The 18,699-nt window shown below is 40.1% G+C and overlaps 3 protein-coding genes across 6 annotated transcripts in view; 2 read left to right on the forward strand and 1 right to left on the reverse strand.

Moving 5' to 3' along the window:
* Window positions 1-3,154, forward strand: part of LOC119499268 (extended synaptotagmin-2-A-like) — a 65,053-nt gene extending 61,899 nt beyond the window's left edge. For all 4 annotated transcript variants that reach the window (XM_037788540.1, XM_037788541.1, XM_037788542.1 and 1 more), the window contains one exon: window positions 190-3,154. In XM_037788540.1, coding sequence (XP_037644468.1) covers window positions 190-235 — 46 coding nt within the window. In that variant the 3' untranslated portion in view covers window positions 236-3,154. The remainder of the gene's footprint in view (window positions 1-189) is intronic.
* A 2,225-nt stretch (window positions 3,155-5,379) lies between these two features.
* On the forward strand, window positions 5,380-12,080 carry LOC119498908. Its single transcript, XM_037788026.1, has 5 exons — window positions 5,380-5,648; window positions 7,807-8,807; window positions 8,941-9,096; window positions 9,235-9,333; window positions 11,485-12,080. The coding sequence occupies exons 1-5, from the start codon at window positions 5,480-5,482 to the stop codon at window positions 11,782-11,784; spliced, it is 1,725 nt and encodes a 574-aa protein (XP_037643954.1). The 5' UTR covers window positions 5,380-5,479; the 3' UTR covers window positions 11,785-12,080.
* A 667-nt stretch (window positions 12,081-12,747) lies between these two features.
* LOC119498909 (biliverdin reductase A-like) lies at window positions 12,748-18,452 on the reverse strand. The gene is made up of 6 exons (XM_037788027.1): window positions 18,308-18,452; window positions 17,054-17,173; window positions 16,666-16,763; window positions 15,427-15,534; window positions 15,033-15,201; window positions 12,748-13,190 (listed from the first exon to the last, which is right to left on the reverse strand). Exons 1-6 carry the CDS (start codon window positions 18,424-18,426, stop codon window positions 12,935-12,937), a joined length of 870 nt encoding a protein of 289 aa, XP_037643955.1. The 5' UTR covers window positions 18,427-18,452; the 3' UTR covers window positions 12,748-12,934.
* Window positions 18,453-18,699: the final 247 nt, after the last annotated feature.

The raw sequence follows: 18,699 nt of genomic DNA on the forward strand, positions 1-18,699 counted from the left end.
ACAATGCTCACTTTTGATGTATGATGTTCTGGTATTTGATCGCTAAAACTTGTTATGAACTCTGTGATTTGAATGAAATGCTGCTCTGGGAGTTTGATTAGAAGAATAAAACACTGATTTCAGAGTCAGTTGAAGGAAAAGGAGGAAGCTGGCAGTTTCCAAAATAAAAGCCTCTTTCTCCTCCTGCAGGTATGAGTTGAGCGAAGACGGCCTGGCGAAGCCCCACATGCTATAGACGGCAACGACAGGAACCATCATCATCATTATTATCATCATCATCATCACTACCATCATATCGCCACACTTCCACTTGAGTCTACATTACGGCTTTTTATTTTTTTCATTACGTGTAAGTGTAACAACAGGAAACAGAAAAGCAGCTTTTGACATTCATTTAATCACATCAGTCGCAAGGCAAACCTCCCCTTTAAGAAGTGAAAGGCTGATAGACTAAAGGGAGTATACAAGATGTAGAATACTATATATCACACCATGTACTGCTGTGGAAGTCTATATTCCATATTTATAGGAGAAACTATAACAGCTCTAGAGGAAGACAATCTATTTTTTTTTCGCTGTTGCAGCAGTTTCCTGCCTGGAGTTTCAGTAAAGAACAGCGATGTACAAGTTTGTAAATATAAACGATGATGCTGGATAAAACAGACGGGCGTGTTCTAGAGATAAGAGAGACGTGCGGTCTCTTATTTGGCCAAATGATTGTTTGTTTTATTTTATTTGATTCATTACTTCTTCTTTTTTTTTTAAATGAAAAACATTCTGGACAAAGTTTCTGAAACAGAGCAGGCGGGCGGTCGCAGGGAAAGACGCCACCAAAGAGACGAGTAGTATTTAACTTTCCCGCCCCTTCGTGGGTTTTGGTAACGCAGCTTCACTCTGGTTTTATTCCACTGTAACAACGTGCGTATTAACCAAGTTAGATACACAAACGAGTACCAGTTTGTTTAGTTCTCTTCCATCGTTGTTACACTGGAATAAGGCTATTGTTAAGTGTTACCTGTTTGTTTTTTAAACTGAATATTTGCACATCTGTGTAGTTTTTTTTTTTATCTGTTGGGGATCATCTTTACTCTTTAAACATTGCCTAAATTCATCTAGGAGAAAAAAAGTCTGTTCTAGTGAGTAACTCTTATCTCGTTTGAAATATTTATATTTCAAAATATAAGTGTAAAGTCTTGAAATAACATAGATAACCTTTTTTGAAAGAATAGTTTGACATTTTGGCTTTCACCTTCTCACTGAGAGTTAAATGAGTAGATGCCACTCTGTTGTCTGTCAGGTAACACATGGCGTTCAAAGTCGACTCAACGAGCAAGCGAGAGAGAGAGAGAGAGAGAGAGCTAGAGCTATAGAGTGAATGAAGAGAGGGAGCAGCGTTAGTGAGAACAAAGCAGCAAATTAGAGAAATAAAATGTTATGTTCTGATTGTTTCACAGCGGTTACGTTCTATAGCACAAATAAACGCACTCACACCTCCGCTCAACCCAGTCATACAGACACACCGATAGCAGCACACAGCGGAGGAGAGAGACGAACGGGAAACACAGGTTAAACCACAGCAACGTAACAACCCGTTCTCCGCCGCTTTGTATCATACAGACGCTAAAGGGGACAAAGCAGAGAGTGTTATTGTTCTACTCATCCAACTATTTGTAAGAAAACGAAAATAAGTGTATTTCCCAAACTATTCTTTTAAGGTAATACAAACATCAAATCAAACTGCAATTAAAATTAAGTGATGAAATTATCACCTACATTTTCTTAATATATCTAAAGCCACTATGTATAGAAGCTTTAAATCATCCTCTTCAGCACCCTCCAGTGGTAACATTAAGAAAAGACCTCCTGTAAATTCTCAAATAAATTCTCAATATTTACCTCAATAGCAGAGAACAAGACGGTTATTTGGAATGAAAACAGGATCCAAACGTTGTCATTATTAAACCTTTGTGGCACAGAGTTAAGTGTGCAGGAGTTGCCTTTTTCTTTATCGACCCAAACTTTTCATTTGAAACATCTGCAGTGGAAAAACAGGAAGAGAAACAGAGAAACAAATGCTGTGGAAATGTAAAGTATTATGCTTAATTCACCATATGAGTTTTTTTTTTTTTAAATAATTATTTACCACTTTTATATGATAATTTACACACATGCACAAACACCGAGATAAATAATCTGAAAGCATCACAAAAACTGCACCAGTTTTCACCTTGGGTTTCTGCAAACAAAAACTTATGGATAATTGGATAAATTCTACAAATAGTGGCTTTAGAAAGTGCAAAAATTTGATTTGTGTTTGTTTGTTTGTTGCTGTTTCAGTGAGGCTGATATCAAGATGATTTCCACTTCAATCATTCTGAGTTGTTCACCTTTTGTTTATGAATCAACTATTAGTCTTAACTTGTCATGAAGTGTCATTTTCAACATGCTGTTGTGTCTTCTTTGTTGGAGTTTCACACAAACTATGAAGCGAGACACACACTAGTGTTGAAAATGACATTTACTGTATCTTTGTTTTGTGTACGTATACTTTTTCCACGCACGTCATATCAAACACTGCTTTGACTTCACAGCACTTGCTCAGAATGGATTAATATCAAATAGAATACATAATGCTTGATATCAAACACATTTAGTAAACGCATATGTTATCTATGTGGCCCTTCAGAAGCCAAAGAGCAGCGATGTTGTGTTGATACAGAGGAGGCTAGTGTGACCTTTGACCTTCAAAACATAATTATAGACTTTTGCCTTGTGTTCACATCAAGAAAGTATTTTACACATATATATGTAAACTGTGCCGTTCTGCATTTTATGTCTTTTAATGTTTTTTATTTGTTTTTCCACCCGCTTTGTCTCGTTCTGTGTTTTATTTTGTAAGAATCAAAGTCTGTAAGCCATTGGGTTTGAGAGCTATGACTCTGTGGTGGACTTCGTCCTCTGAAAGGCGGTTTGTTTTCTTCCGTCTTCTTAATTTATCTTGTGCCTTAAGATTCACACGACCCAGAGATATTTACATGTATAAAAAGAAGAACCAAGAAGATGCTTCAATAGTTTCCCATGTTTCAGAATGTCTCCCAAATGTATTTTAAAACAAATAAAGAGCTTTATAGCAGCATGAAGCTGTACAGCACAATGGCCTCTGACCATTATTTATACATTTTATCACTGCAGAGGCTTTAAGGTGGTGGTGGAGGATGATGCATGGCCTGAAAGTGGAGTGTTTGTTTTGATTTGTGAAACTTAACACAAATGATGTGCCGTTCGTCTTCATTCAGAGTCTTCTATTTCTCACAGTGATCCATATGTGCTGGATAGCTAGACTTATTCTTTTTTAATCATGAGACAGGCTCCAGAGGCCCCAGCTTCAGAGGAAGAACAAATATAAGAACTATTCAGTTGGTATGGCTTACACTATTGATTACTCTGACCACGTTATATGTAGATCAACCTCCACCCGGTACACTACAGCTGTGAACTGCTCAGTCCCAAACACCCTGCCAACCCATTCTCACCTCTCAGATCCTGGTTGGAGTAGAGGAGACTCAAGTTGTCTGCCTCGCTCTCACAGCAAGCCTTCATTGAGTCAAATAACTTCTGCAAAGAACAAGACCTTTACACGAGCTGAAAGCTTACCTGACATGCTGCTAAAAACCAGCTATGAGGAGTTTACACCTGATATCACTGCTGATGAAACCTACAGGTCCCAGTGCTCCTGCCCGGGCCTGTACCAGGCCTAGACCAGTGCAGTGTGGCAGGCCTGTGTTTCATATAGGGACATGACGGGAACGTGGTTTACGGGACTGTCCCCTTGGAACAGGAGGCTACCGGCCCAGCATCACAAGACCCCTGTTTTTAATTTTGTTATTCCCTGAGACAAATTTTTTTTTATTTTCTGTACTACATGAAGAAATGTACAGTAAAATCAATTATGTTCTTTAGCCATGGCTTTCTGTTTCAGATTTAATAATGCACACTTGGTGAACTTGTTTTGAGTTGATACATGTGACGCACTAAATTTTGTATCGTACTCAACCAGTTCTCCAACCTGAACATCCATATACAGTATGTTGTTTGTCTCCACCCTCTGATAGTATACAACCCATAGCAGTGTTTGATTGGTTAGCGCCCCCACAGGCAGTGAGAGAAATTACACAATATACTACAGAACATTAAAATGTGCAAATCACTGCTGCATTTGGGCTGTGACAATGCCATGGTGTAGCAACTCATAATGTAATAACTGTGCATAATGTCATAATTAAAATGTAATAAAAGCTCATAATGTAATAAAACCATGAACGCATAACATTAAACAGTTTTGTTCATTGTGAACGTTATTACATTATAACTTAAGCAAAAAAAAGTTGAATAATGTCATAAATTCAGCACCCATTTTTAACGTCTTAGTGCGTGAGAGGGACAGAGTTACTATGGGAGACAGGAGGATTAAAGGATGAGTTACTGCGCTAGAGTTATAGTGGGCGAGAGAGGACGACTTACTATTACTACTATTACAAGTTACTACTACTAGTGTCAGTGGAGCGGATAACATCCATTTTTCAATCAAATCGCGCAAATAGTGATACAAGCACCAAATTTGGCATGATGATTGCCGAGGGGTCACTAAGCAAATATAAACAATTGGCCACTTGAAAATCCAAGATAGCAGCCATTTTTCAAGATGGCCGCCAAATTGACCTGCTGATAAGGATTTATCTCACAGAAATTCATCTACTTGATCTTTTTGAGTGATCTTGGTGTCAAATTATGTTTTCTCGCATGCTGGGTCTAATTTTGATAGTTTGAACAATTTTGAACTGCAATATGGCGGCCATTTTTCAAGATGGCTGTCAAATTTATTCGCGGAGAATGTTTTTCTTAAGGAAATGCATGTACTTGGTCAATTTGAATGTGTGATGTAGAGATATATGTTTTCTTGTTTGCTTGATCTTACTTTCTGGCTGTCCGCTGAGTCTTTGCTTTGTGTTTTTTGCGGCTTGAGAGTCCAAAGTTCCAGTTCTAGCACCTGATGTTGGATATGGAGCTTGTCATATTCCTGCTTATCCGGTCTTTCAGGGAAGGAAACTTTGGACTACTGATCCCCTACTCGACCAAGTAGATGCATTTCTATGAGATAAATCATTACCAGCAGGTCAATTTGGCCATCTTGGATTTTCAAGTGGCCAATCGTTCATATTTGCCAAGCGTCCCCTCGGGAATCATCATGCCAAATGTGGTGCTTGTATCACTATTTGCATGATTTTTCCACTATCCGCTTCACTATGTAGTTAAGAGTAGAGTTTTTTATTTATTTGATTATTTTCCTGCCATCTCTTGCTTCACCCTCCAGTCCAGAGGGGGCGGTAATGCGCATCTTTGCCTACCGCCAATAAACACTAAAGAAGAAGAAGAAGAAGCAGCAGCAATAGAAGAAGCAGAAGACACGTTTCCTCTGAAGATGACCACCCTCCAGTCGCTGAAGTCTTTCATCCAGCAGCGTCTCTCCGTGGCGGTGGAGGAGATCTCCGGTCTGCTGGAAACAACCATCTGTAACTATGAAGAGGAGATCAACCGGCAGCGCAAGATGCTGGAGGACGAGAGGACTGAGTTCCTCATCAACAAAGCAGGTCTCAACAAGTTTCTCCTCAATGTGTTGCTGTCGTTAAACTCACAGGCCTGTCTCGGGTCAACATTATGTTCAAGGTGCTACATTTAAACCAGGTGACTGAAGCTAGTTAGAGTTAGACAACATGTAGTTTAGCCTCCCTTTAGGCTGCAGCAAGCTACACCAGGTTAAGACCGGAAGTTGAGCATTAATGGCCTTCAGAGTAAAAGTGTCAAATGAAACAAAGGTGAATAATGTTGGTTTATTGGCAGTTCACAAAGGGCTCAGTCGCATCAATCGCAAACGAATTTGTCGTTATGTCTTAGACGAGTGCTAGTCTCCCACATTACGACACGAGGCCTTCCAAGCAACGATGTTTGGATTTACTGTGAAGGAGATGACACCGGAAGTAGTTCCGTACCTGCGAAAATCCAAAACAAGACGACACAAGTCTGTCTCTGCTACTGAGAGCTGCCAAGTCCGCTTAGTATCTGCGACTTTGGGCTTGTTTTCCTGAAAAGTCGCTCACAAATATTGGTAGTCGCGGTTTGCGTTTTTTTGGGCTTGTTTCTGGAGTGTAGTAGTTGCTTGTTTGGGCTCCTGTCTCTCCTCTATAGCGGTCTAGTTTGTCCTGTTGTAGGATCCGCACACCACCCAGATCCCTCCGCCATACACACTGATACAGGGGTTACACCTCTGGAGGACTACAGAGAGAGGAGATGATAGTGACACCATCAATATGTGCTTAAATGTCCCAGAATGATGCATGTTTTTGGGATACAGTATAAATATAGTACACACAGCATTTTTAGCTTTATAAAATGTTGAACTATGTTGTATGTATGGAGCTGTAATGTATGCAAACAACATACTGACAACATACAGATTTACAGCATCTATTCATCAACATGAACCTTATTTCCTGTATATCTACAGTACCCATTTATCATATATCAGACTACATTGTGTTATCTAATATGATAATATAGGCTACATTTCCAAATGGATTAGACACTTCTGAAGACTAAAATGTATATTTCACTCACTCTACTATCCCAGCTAAGATGTACTACCTATAGTAGGGCTACTAGAGTTGTCCAGCTGGACATGTGGCAACTGTTGGATAATGTAAGAGTTTGTCCAAACATAATAAAATGAGTTTATATTTAATTTAGTTTGCTAATAGCTTGATAATGTAATGAACTGGTACTGGGTTCGTTACTTTATAACAGATGGATCTTTTTACAGGTTTATTTGGAAAGATAAAAGTTTAAAAAGGTGACATTACAAATAGAACATGTGCAAACACACTTTAAAAACAGATGCACGTACAGCTGGCGGTACTGTGAGGTGGTCGGTTTATTATTAACATGGTGTGTTTCTGTGCAACTTATCGGCAGATGTCTCTCTCATTCAGCAGCCTTGTTACGTCCCGTCATCCACCGCTTTCTTCTTCCTCACCGCGTACGGCCAGGAGCTCCCGCACCTCAAAGTCTCGCCACATATCCATGTTGTTCTCGTACGTCGTTCACAGACTGTGCGCCCTCATTTGCAACCGAATAGGTTTGTCCCGCCCTGTTTGTTAGCGACCCTGGTCCGTGCCATTCGCATCGAAACCAACCCTGGTCTGACCCACCTCTCGACCTGGGTCATAAAGGCCAGTCGATCAACGCGGGTTAACCCTTTCATACACACAATCAACCCTGGTTGAGTCCTCGGTGTGAATTAGAGTGTTGTTGCGGGACAAATATTTGCGGAGTTGATGGAGTTTAGTTAACAATGCCATGGTACTAAGTGGGCAAAATATGGCAAAAAAGTATTACAAAGACGGGGAAAAAGAGAGAGGACTTTAAGATTGATACAGTTTTTGTAAGTGTGGTATACGAGCACGTCATACCGAACTGTTTAAACGAGAAAGCCAGAAGCCGTTAGACTTGTGAACAGCCACAGTACAAGAAATGGTCAGTTCACCGTGCATGTAGACTGATAAATGACCTTTTGACCTTTTGCACTTTAACCTGTGTCAGCTATTGCTGCTATTAATCCTGTGTATGTCTTTTAACACATTTTGTCTCTTTTCTTGAGAAAAGAGAGATATTAATTGGTAAGCAATTAAAAAAAGAAAACAGGAAAACATTTACCTCTGTCAATGTATAACAGCTTTTGTGTTTCTTTCACAGATATGCAACAAGCTATGAGATTTCGAGTCATCATCGATCATGATATCAAGAAGATAACTTTCCAAAATGGCATCCCGTCGTCTGTGGAGGACATGATTAAAGTGTTTAAACAAGCTTTTTCCATCACCACGGAAATAGGTCTTCAGTACAAAGATGCTGACTTTGATGACTTCTTCACACTAACCTCTACAAGTGACCTCAAGGATAAAGACACGGTCAAAGTAGTGCAGGTGCATCCAGGCATAATAACGACCACGGTTCATCAGGAACGCAACCCCGACACATCTGACGTGTCGTCTGTAGACGATCTGATCTCTGTGGATTCACAAGACACTATGATCCACATTCCCCCTGTCATTGAACGGCATAACCTGTGGCCTCCCGTCTTTCCCATTCCAACCTTCTCCTACAACACCGAGATGGCTTTGAGGCAAGGTAACGAAAAGTTCCTCAAAGATGGAACTCTGCTGACGTCACCGAGCGTCAAATCGGACATCCTGGAGCGCCTGGCGGAGGCCATGTTTTCCTACACAGCTTATCCCAACGATCCACAGAGGGCTGCAGTTGCACAGGCACTAATAGAGAAGCATCCCTGCCTGAGGGAGCCCGGCTCTTATAACGGATGTTACGGGTGGCAGCAAAGCCTAAAATACAAATGTGCAAACTACCGGAGCAAACTTAAAGCACACGGAAACCCCGAACTGCTAATAAATACGATGAAACACAAGCAGGAGGGCGACAGGAAACCTGCCAAAAATATCAAGAAACCCAGGAAATCTGAGGTGAACTACCTCCCCCCACATCCAGCCGGTGAAACGGATGAAAGCCTGGAGAATGTGAGACTCAAGCTCATCGCATCGAGCGAGACAAAGGACAATGTTCCGATGATAAACGACATGATGTGCAGAACGTACAGCTGCAGAAGAAGAGAAGTGGTTGGCCAGGCCATGCAGGTGGCAGAATTCAAAGAGAGATGGCCTGCCCTCTTTGATCCGTTGCAGGTAAAGAAACTAAACTCTGACTCCCAAGCTGTCCCAACAAACAGTTTGTTCTTACTGCAGCAGTATTGGATTACATTATATGGGAATGCGCCTGTGTAACTAGTAAGTAGTTGACATAAATCCTGTCTTCCAGATAAACGAGGAGTTCCGAAGGTGCAACACTATTCCCCTGGAGTCGACATTTATCTCCCAGCTGGACAGGTACACGCCAAAGTTCCTGGAATTATTCAGCTCAAGGGGAGGAGCTGTTGGACAGCGCATGAAGAGTGTGTTGATTGAACTGATACAGGTGAGTAATCAATACATTGATAGGGTTGATCTAGATTTGTTTGTTTTAACCTCCTCTACTCCAAGCTTTTATTGAAGAAGTGACAGAGGAGAGAGGTGCAGATTGTGTTTTTATTCATGTTTCAATGATCAACTGTAGGACCCACATGCCTCGGTGGTGAAGAAGAGGGACGTGACTCTGAGATGCCTTATTGAGTACTTGGGGGAGAGTGTGCAGGAGCTCATTTCTGACTACTATGTAAGTATTATCCTAATTACTTTATGTTTTATTTGAAGTCTTATCGTAGTTTTGAGAGCTCTGCAGGACTTGACATTAAGCTTTTTCTGCCAGTTTATGTAGATGAGATGTTTTACTTGCCCGATAGCCAAACTTCCATGTGGAAATGGAAGGCCTATGTAACACCCACCACAAGTGCTGGCTAAGGAATGACAATCACGGAGTTAACTTTAAAGAGTAGAAGCTTTAATTACAGAAGTTTAGCTTTACAATTCATATCCCCCCCCACCTTAACCTACTCACTGTTTAAAACCCAGCTATACTAACAGGGCAGGGCTGAATTACACACTGGCACACACTGCAATCAAGGCGTTTACACGCTAAGTGAATTCACCCATTTATAAGTCACACATGATTGATTTCACTGTTTAGCTGTCTGACTTGGATTCGACCTGTGTTAGGTTATACACGTTGGGGAAGAAGGCAGATTGACGAACGAAAAAAAAAAAAAAAAAGATAAGAAACTAGACTAGACAGTAAATAAACCCTAAAGAAAAACAAACGCGAACAAAAACAGCCCCACAGCAAGAGCAGCTGATGCTCTGCAGAGAAACAAATATTAACAATCTTAAAACACTTCATTATCAAACATTAAAATACATGCCAATTAAATATTAAAACACTACATAACTAAACTCGATCTACTTTCCTACCGACTACCAGCCGCCTTCAGCGCAGCAGGTAAACAGGTCTAAAATACATGAACACAAGACATGTCACACACATTCAAACAAAATTTTCCGGTTTGTGTCAGCTGCCACACCTATTAAAAAATCAATAAAATCAATAGGGATTTAAGCAATTATTTTTAATTTATTAACGTACGCCTTTGTTTGCGTTGTTAGTGCTGTTAGCACCAGTAGCTGCTAGCTGCCGGCTCAGCCGTCTCCATGTTGAGAGCCGTGTGGAGGCAATAGATATGCTCTCGATTTCATATTGAGCACCTTTAAGAGTTACTTTCCCAATTTTCACAGAATAAATGGTTCTACGTTTAATTTTAATGGTCAGCCTACTCATACAAACACAACTCTCGAAGTGCTTTTTCTTCTTCTCCTCAGTTATGCATGTTTATTAAAAAATGTAAACCAAGCGGGAGAAAAAATGAAATGGAATTAAATAAGGATAACAAAGTGAAGGCCACTCAAAGTCCATTAAAAGTCCTTATAGTCCCCAACTGGAATCACCCAGATTTCACATGACCACTATTCATATAATCCCTACTAGATGAAAAAGCCTTAATAGGCGCTGTAGTTGCACAATCATTACATTACATTGATTAATAATACAATCTGACATTTTCCCTAAATAATTCAGCCTAATGTAAACATACAGTGTATGGAGGACCACAAGAGTCACATAAATAGTAATTGAGTATTTAATAAATTCATAACTAATTGTACAACAAAAATAGGCATTAATAAATGTGTTTACAGATTGCCTGCTACACCCCACGTGGCTAATTTGCATTGATTTGCCTCGTTTTAGTAGCGGCGGGTCACGTTAAAGCTAAATGGAGAAGCTAAGTGACTCGGCAAACCCAATATCTAATAGGTTTAGTAAAAGCAGCGGGGAAATGCTAATGGGAAAAGCAGTTGCCCTTTTAAATGCCTGATTAAAACCTGTATTCTTAATTCAGTTTGTGAATCCAGTTATTTATTTATTTCTCTTTTTAAACTGCATTTTCAAATAGAATTTTAAACTCTATCATTTATTTATGAATTCATTAATGTATTTTTAAATGATGTAATTATTGACTGTTTTATGGTGTTTTTGTAAATCCCTTTTTAATTTGAACTATTTATTGATGGATTCATATTTTATTTGTAAATTCTTTTTATTGCTCATTAAAATGTCAAATATTTAAATACTTTGTAATGTTGTCCATGTATTCATAGATTCGTAAATTAATTTGTAAACACATTTATGAATGCCTATTTTTATTGTACACAGTTATTAATCAGTTAAATGCTCTGTTAATATTTACGTGGCTCTTGTGGTCCTCCATAACAGTGCAGCATGTACATACTGTAGTAATACAGTGAAACCTTTTGAATACTCTCAACACATTGGATTTGAAATAAATAAATGAATGACTGTTTGCATGTTTTATAGAGAACAGCGGAAGATAAAGTGCATCATGACCTTAAAACCCAGAGTATGAGGATCTACGTTTGTCACAAGCCGGACGCAGTGGGCATCATCATCGATGGGAGTCCAGTGCTGACGGGTCTGGATAACATGTCTCGAGCCTGCTGCCTTCTCCTTGGCCTGACCTATGCCCTAAATCTGGACTACCCTCCCAAACTTGCCAAAACTTTTGAAGTCTTTCAAAGACTATTTGTAGGACTCGACACGCTGCAGCCAAAACCAACATCCAAGTACATCAGCCTGAAAAACAAACTGCTCACCTGAACAACCTCTGTATGCTTTTGGGCTGCTCATTCAAGGCTGTGTTTAGTTAATATGTTACATTTAGGAGTTGTAAAGGTGTCTGGTTATTTAATAAGGACTGTGTTGAACGTTCGTTGTTTGTAATAACTGTGTTAATGACAAAGGGTTAAAACATTGAGCTGTAATTCAGAATTTTAAGGAAGTTAAAACTGGACACCTTTGACACAAATATCCACACCTGTTCCTGTTGTGACACCTCAGTAATGTGTAATAAGCGTTCCCTTTCTCAGTTAGGGCAGTTCAACCAAATTACCAAAGAAAAGAAAGATTTTGCAAGGTTTCAGCTGTTCTTGCTGAGAAGGCATGTTGTATAAGCTCTGAACGTTTTCCAATGAGGTGTATTTTTTTACTTAACGAGACGAGGTCTACTGTAGCTCAAAGTTTTATTTTTACACGTAGTAAAATTATTTTTTTACGATTATCTCGGAGGGGGAAAATAATGCTGAAACACATTTTGAACATATTTAAAAATGACTACTTTTATACATTTTGTAAACTGATATTTCTGTTTAGGGGGGTGACTGAGGAGAATGAACCACTACTGGTTTACATATGTAAATAAGTCCTTTAATAACAGTTTCAAGTAATCCAATTTTTTCCACTCACAGTATATTGATCTGTGCGCATTGATTGGTAAACCAAGCGCATGGTTGATCAATCACAGATCTGGCCGGGGAGTGATTGATCAGAGCACCCTTAAATAAAAATAAATAATTTAAATAGCTCTAAATCAAAACCTTTTTCCCCCACAGACAGGCTGAATGGTTCGATCCTCCTACTGAACGACGACAGTACATTTACTGTCATCCTACAGCAGGAGGATCCAACAGTTAAGTGTAGCCTACTGAATCTTTGCTGGATTCTGGAGACATGGTCGATATGATATTTCCAGTGGTCATCTAATTTCAGGCACCCGTGTGTATGTACTGTATGCGCTGATCATGTCAGAATGTGTTCAGTTCAATTACTCAGCTTTCAACCAGTAATGATCTCTGTTATAATATTATTGAGTAATACTTGGATAAAAGTTTCTATACGAAAATCTAAAGATCAATTCATGTTTAAATAACATCAAGGTTTATGATTATTCTAAACTGAACTGAGTCCCCATTTAACTTTGACAAAGTTGTTGTATCCGCTCTGCCAGTTGAAAGCAGTGGAGGATCCTTGTTTTTTCTCTCTGGAGCTCTTCAGGACTCACTTGGCCTTCCAGCTTTGCAGAGAAGTGGACCAGGTCCTGCATGAAGAGGCCCACGGCCCCTCTAGGTGCCGGAGGGATCACGGTCAGAGTGCAGGAGTCAAAGCGAAAGTTGATGTTCTTGTCCCTGGGGAGACCCGGTCCCCGTTCCTCGATCCATGTCAGAGGTCTAGAAGGACACGGATGAAATTAATGTTTAAAGGGATTCTTAATTCTGTAATTTACCTTTATCTTTACCTTAAAGTTTCCCTTTAACTGTCATGACAACCAAGGGATGGCAGAGACTGGAACACATCTCCTTTAAACATGTTGCTAATATGGCAGTTCCACAATGAATGATATCATATCAAGATGATTATGATGCAACCACAACCAACTAAACCATGTTTTACACCAATAAAAGCACATCCAACACTGACATCTGATGATCAACTCAAAACTTTCTGGTTTCTGAAAAACTAACTTCAACCTGTAACTGGACTTTGGAGTCACACCGTCTGTGACCTCGAGACAATTCTGACCAAGAGAAACGGATATTTAACAATGAGTCCACAACACTGTTATTGTGAAACATTATCCACATACTGGATGTATTAGGGGTGTCACGATATACCAATATTGACGATAACCGTGATATCTATAAAAAATGTTGATATTGAATAATACAGCTTGATTCATGAAATGTAACAGGCACCTCACAAACGGTTGAAACTACTACCAACATAATCCACCATGTTCTCAACAGACACATTAGAAACACTAACAAAAAGTAACATTTGCATTTTGGAACATAAAACAGCAAACGTAACACAAGACTCAGTCCAGCACTGCATGATGGGAAATGGGAAATCCTTCTACCATAGCTTAGCAGTGAGCAGACGGTGGTGAGGAGCGGTCTGAACACAGGGTGCACATCATTATGCCTGAACCTCCATCAACATACCGACGGCGCCACAAGGGGCACAAAGCGCCCATCTTGTTGAGGTCAAAGTATGTAAACAAACTATGACGTGTGCTCCCAGTGACCGGAGAGGTCAGGAAACGGTCGCTCAGTTCTTCTTTCTCTTGTTCCTCTTCTTTTCTGAGCCTGACTTTTGACGACTGGCCATTTTTCTATTTATAGTTATTTATAATTATTTAATTCTTAGTGAGATTTACTGTTTCAGTGCACTGATGTTATTTTTGGACAATATATACTCACCGGCCACTTTATTAGGTACACCTTGCTAGTACCGGGTGGCCTTCTGCTGCTGTAGCCCATCTGCTTCAAGGTTGGACGTGTTGTGCGTTCAGAGATGGTATTCTGCATACCTTGGTTGTAACGAGTGGTTATTTGAGTTACTGTTGCCTTTCTATCATCTCGAACCTCTCTGCCCATTCTCCTCTGACATCAACAAGGCATTTTCGTCCAAACAACTGCCGCTCACTGGATATGTTCTCTTTTTCGGACCATTCTCTGTAAACCCTAGAGATGGTTGTGCGTCAAAATCCCAGTAGATCAGCAGTTTTTGAAATATTCAGACCAGCCCGTCTGGCACCAACAACCATGCCACGTTCAAAGTCACTTAAATCCCCTTTCTTCCCCATTCTGATGCTCGGTTTGAACTTCAGCAAGTCGTCTTCACCACGTCTAGATGCCTAAATGCATTGAGTTGCTGCCATGTTATTGGCTGATTAGCTATTTGTGTTAACAAGCAATTGAAAAGGTGTGCCTAATAAAGTGGCCGGTGAGTGTATATATGCAACGGAGACAGGCTATTTTACAGTTTAACTATAATATATTAATTAATTTGGCAAAAAAAAAGAGACAAAAGGCACAATTAACAAAGTTAAAGATGAATTTGACAGCTTTGTTATTATTTTTTAATTTTCTATAGATATTGCGATAATAATTGGCCATGATAATCGTATAGTGAAAATCTGATATTGTTGGTTTTAGTCTTTTCATGGGATTTTTGGACTATTTATTGCATCACTGTGGTAGACATACAGTACATATATGCTCTCTCACCTGTTGTCAGAAGTCTGCAGCTTTGCAGTCATCTTGCTGTAGTTGTTACCAGAGTTTTCCTCTATGGTTGCTGCGGTTACTGACAGCTCACCGAACAAGTCAACCAACCAGGTGAGACGAGCAATTCCACTGAATGCAAGGAAACCAAAATCAGGCTTCAGGGCTCCACCTTGAACGAATCATAGTATACACACATTAATACATTTCCTTATCGAGTGTTTTTTCACATTAGATTGGTGTTAACCTGACTGTACATTGAGAGTGTTTTCAGCACAGTGTACAGCATGACATTTGATAAGAAAGTATTTGAAATACAAAGTTTAAAATGGAGATGAACGTTGTGGTTAAAGCTGTGTCACAGTAATCACAGATATACGTTCACTTTGTCTCTTACCTGTAAAATGAAGAGTTCCTTCCTGCAGGACTTTTCCCTCAACCTCTCTCTTCAGTACTTTGTAGTTTTCTGACAGCAGCTCGATGTGTTCCTCATGGAGAATCACTCCTGACACACACACACACACACACATACAAATGTTTACTGAGATAGCCGAATGAGATGTGTTAAAGCTTCAGTAGGCAGAAATGTTTTTGGCATCATTGGGCAATAATTCCATAACAACCTTTCAGCATATTGTAATTCAAGTGTTCTGAGAGATAACTAGACTTCTGCTCCTCCTCATGGCTGTTTTCAGGCTTTAGAAAATCTAGCCAGTGACGGGAGACTTTGGCCAATCACAGGTCATTTCAGAGAGAGAGCGTTCCTATTGGCTGTGCTCTGGCTGGTGGGCGGTGCTTGGTATTTTCTCAACTGATCTCAACATGGCTGCCGGGTCACAAACTTTCTAATTTTACATCTAAGCAGTACACTACAAGATGATTCTGAAAACATTTGAGGAGGGCAATAGGCATTGCAGTAACCGAATATTGATTCATATTTGATCAGCGCTGCCTAGTTTGACCGCTTGGTCGGAGTTTGTGAGTGATTGACAGCTGCTCAGAGACGGCAGGCTCCAGATCAGCTCTGATTGGTTGTTTTCCTCCGGTCTGTGAAATCTTGCAGATGGCATTAGGAGCACCGGAGGACACAGAGGCACATGATTTTCTTTCAGATTACCTGTCTCATGCACTGCTGTCAGGATATAGTGACCGTTTTATAAAAATAACTTCTTCTTTTTTTATCATATTTGCTCCATTTCTACCCACTGCTGCTTTAACTGTGAGTTGGGCCTGTGTGTTTTTATAAAAATGTCACTGAACCCATGCAGAGGGCCAAGCACTGATCTGAGGATGTAGTCATTTATGAAGTGCAATCAGGAGCACTGAATCTTCAGCCCAGGTTTTTTTCGTCAAAGTGGAAAATGTTGTTCAGTAACCCAAAAACATTCCATCAATAGTTCTGATGACGATACCGAGTCTGAAACAAGTACATTGACTTCCACGGCTAAGGAGATGTATTACAGCTGAAATACTGCACAGAACTCTACTTGAAAGTATTTGTCTGAACTGTCCTGGCTGGTGGTCATCTGGTCTTCACCCTACCCAAGTTTATCTCACGTGAAGTAGATCAGCATACATGTACGAGTACATACTGTACATGTGAGTACTTACATATATTACTATAAATTAGTATTACCTTTTTCCTGGGCAAAATCCCAGAGCTCCGCAGCAGACTTGTAGTTCATGGTCATGGGATACTCGACACAGACGTGTTTCCCTGCCTGCAGAAAGGTTCTGATGAGACAGGAGGAGGGAGTTTTCTTCATCAAAATTGGTAAAAGAAAACTTATTTTGATTAGAAACTAAGTTGTTTCTCAATAGATTTGTAAAAAACATTAAAATAACAGATCCGTAAATTTAAACAGTACGACCGTATGTGTGTGACTTCAGCGAGTTTCCGACAGACAGTGTGTGTGTGTGGCGTTATAGCTGTGAACATAGGTGTAGCAGACAGTGTGTGTACAGTTTATTTGTCGGTGAATAAATGCTATGAGGCTACGACTCCTCCGCTCAAGCTTGATTACCTGACGTTGTCCTCATGCGACGCATTCTCAGTGCAGATGAACGCCACGTGAATGTCTTCTCTGCTCACAGCCTCTTCTAATGAGATCTGACTCACTCCCTGCTGATCGTCCAGGCTTCTCCTGTTGACAAAAAAACACCTGTCAGGATGATAATGACGAGAATGGTGCTGTGATTACGTAAACACAACGCACAGTTGGCGGTTTATTAAGTCTACCCAGCTAAAATTAATGCGGTCCAATCCAACCACCCTGCAAAAAATGAGGGCGGTACCCAAATCATGATATTCAGAGTCGGCACTTCTGTTGATGATGGGGTATTTCAATTTGTCATGTGCTTGTGGTTCATGCTTTTTCTTATTTACAGATATTTAAGAACAAAATGTGTCATGATGAGTCCACGAGTGCTGTTTTTACGCCTCGTGCGGTCAGCATCTCCGGGTGGACTCTTCATCTAGTTATCCTTTATAGGCTACTTTGTTTTATCTATTATGACTTTTTGCTTGCTTGTTGACTAGTGGTGATGTAACGGACTGTAGTTGATCCGTACGGATCCCCCCACGGTTCACACGCATGTGAACCGTGTTTTAATTACACAGTTTAACCATCATAGTTTGAAATAAATGAAGTTTTACTGCCGATTGTTATCGGCCGATATTCAGTACAAATATGCGATAGGGAGATCGGCAGTAATGCTTTCTAGTCACCGATCCCCGATGATGCTACACTGTGAACAACAATCCATGTTGAAAACTTGAAATCAGCAGCAACAGAGCTACACAGAGTTTCCATTTAGTTACACTGTGGTGCCTTCAGTGTTATTCAGTAAAAATGAGTATCTGGCGAAGGTAAATTATAACATCTTATAAATCATATGTAATCTTGTAAAATGTAGTTTTAAAGTACATAATAGAGAGGGACCAGTAACTTATAATACCTCTTTTCTCCTCATCCCCCTGTTGCACATTATTTGCATAAGATCCCCTTAAAGAAACATCATAAATGTATGTACAAGAACACATATTCCTGTTCCATTGTGAATGTCATTGGTTTAGAGAGGATGTATGAGCAGAGATGCATCCTTTTCACATGCTTTTACACGTGACAGGCACAGAATCAGCTGACAGAAGGACTTTGTGCCGCTCTTCCTCAGTTGCTGCTCCAGGCCATGTCCTGTGTAACCTCTGCCACCTATGCTTAGGATGATTATTATTGCTTGTGTTTATCTGTACATGCTGGACAGCATGTGTGGGTTACCTGGATATGAATCCTTTGACATTGAGTTTCTCTGCAGGACTGCCAGGTAGAGGAGTTAACATGTCTCTAATCCTCACCCAACCTGCTGTGCCAATGCCAACAACCACCGCTCCAAACATACTGCCTGAGAAACAAAGAGAAAAAGATGAAAGAGTAGTTAAGTGAGTGGAGTTAAATCGGGTGTCCAGGATATCAAAAATATAGATATTGATAGCCAAGTTTTATATTTTAAAACCATTTTATCTCATGACTTGCCCATGTGGGTAAAACCAGCAGAGAAAAGAAAACAAGTAGATCAGAGCATCATAGAAACACCAGACGTTAACACATGGATTCCCCTTTAGCTGCCCAATTCTTAGAATACAATCATGCTATTTCATCTTCACATCTGC

This window comes from Sebastes umbrosus, chromosome 12, assembly GCF_015220745.1.
Source record: "Sebastes umbrosus isolate fSebUmb1 chromosome 12, fSebUmb1.pri, whole genome shotgun sequence".
Lineage (NCBI taxonomy): Eukaryota > Metazoa > Chordata > Actinopteri > Perciformes > Sebastidae > Sebastes > Sebastes umbrosus.

Coding starts and splice junctions, on each gene's coding strand:
- LOC119498908 (XM_037788026.1), top strand. CDS start 5,480: ATGACCACCCTCCAGTCGCTGAAGTCTTTCATCCAGCAGCGTCTCTCC. Junction 9,097..9,234: donor TGTTGATTGAACTGATACAG/GTGAGTAATCAA, acceptor GATCAACTGTAG/GACCCACATGCCTCGGTGGT. Junction 9,334..11,484: donor AGCTCATTTCTGACTACTAT/GTAAGTATTATC, acceptor CATGTTTTATAG/AGAACAGCGGAAGATAAAGT.
- LOC119498909 (XM_037788027.1), bottom strand. CDS start 18,426: ATGTTTGGAGCGGTGGTTGTTGGCATTGGCACAGCAGGTTGGGTGAGG. Junction 15,535..16,665: donor GGATTTTGCCCAGGAAAAAG/GTAATACTAATT, acceptor TGTGTGTGTCAG/GAGTGATTCTCCATGAGGAA. Junction 15,202..15,426: donor AGGAACTCTTCATTTTACAG/GTAAGAGACAAA, acceptor GATTCGTTCAAG/GTGGAGCCCTGAAGCCTGAT.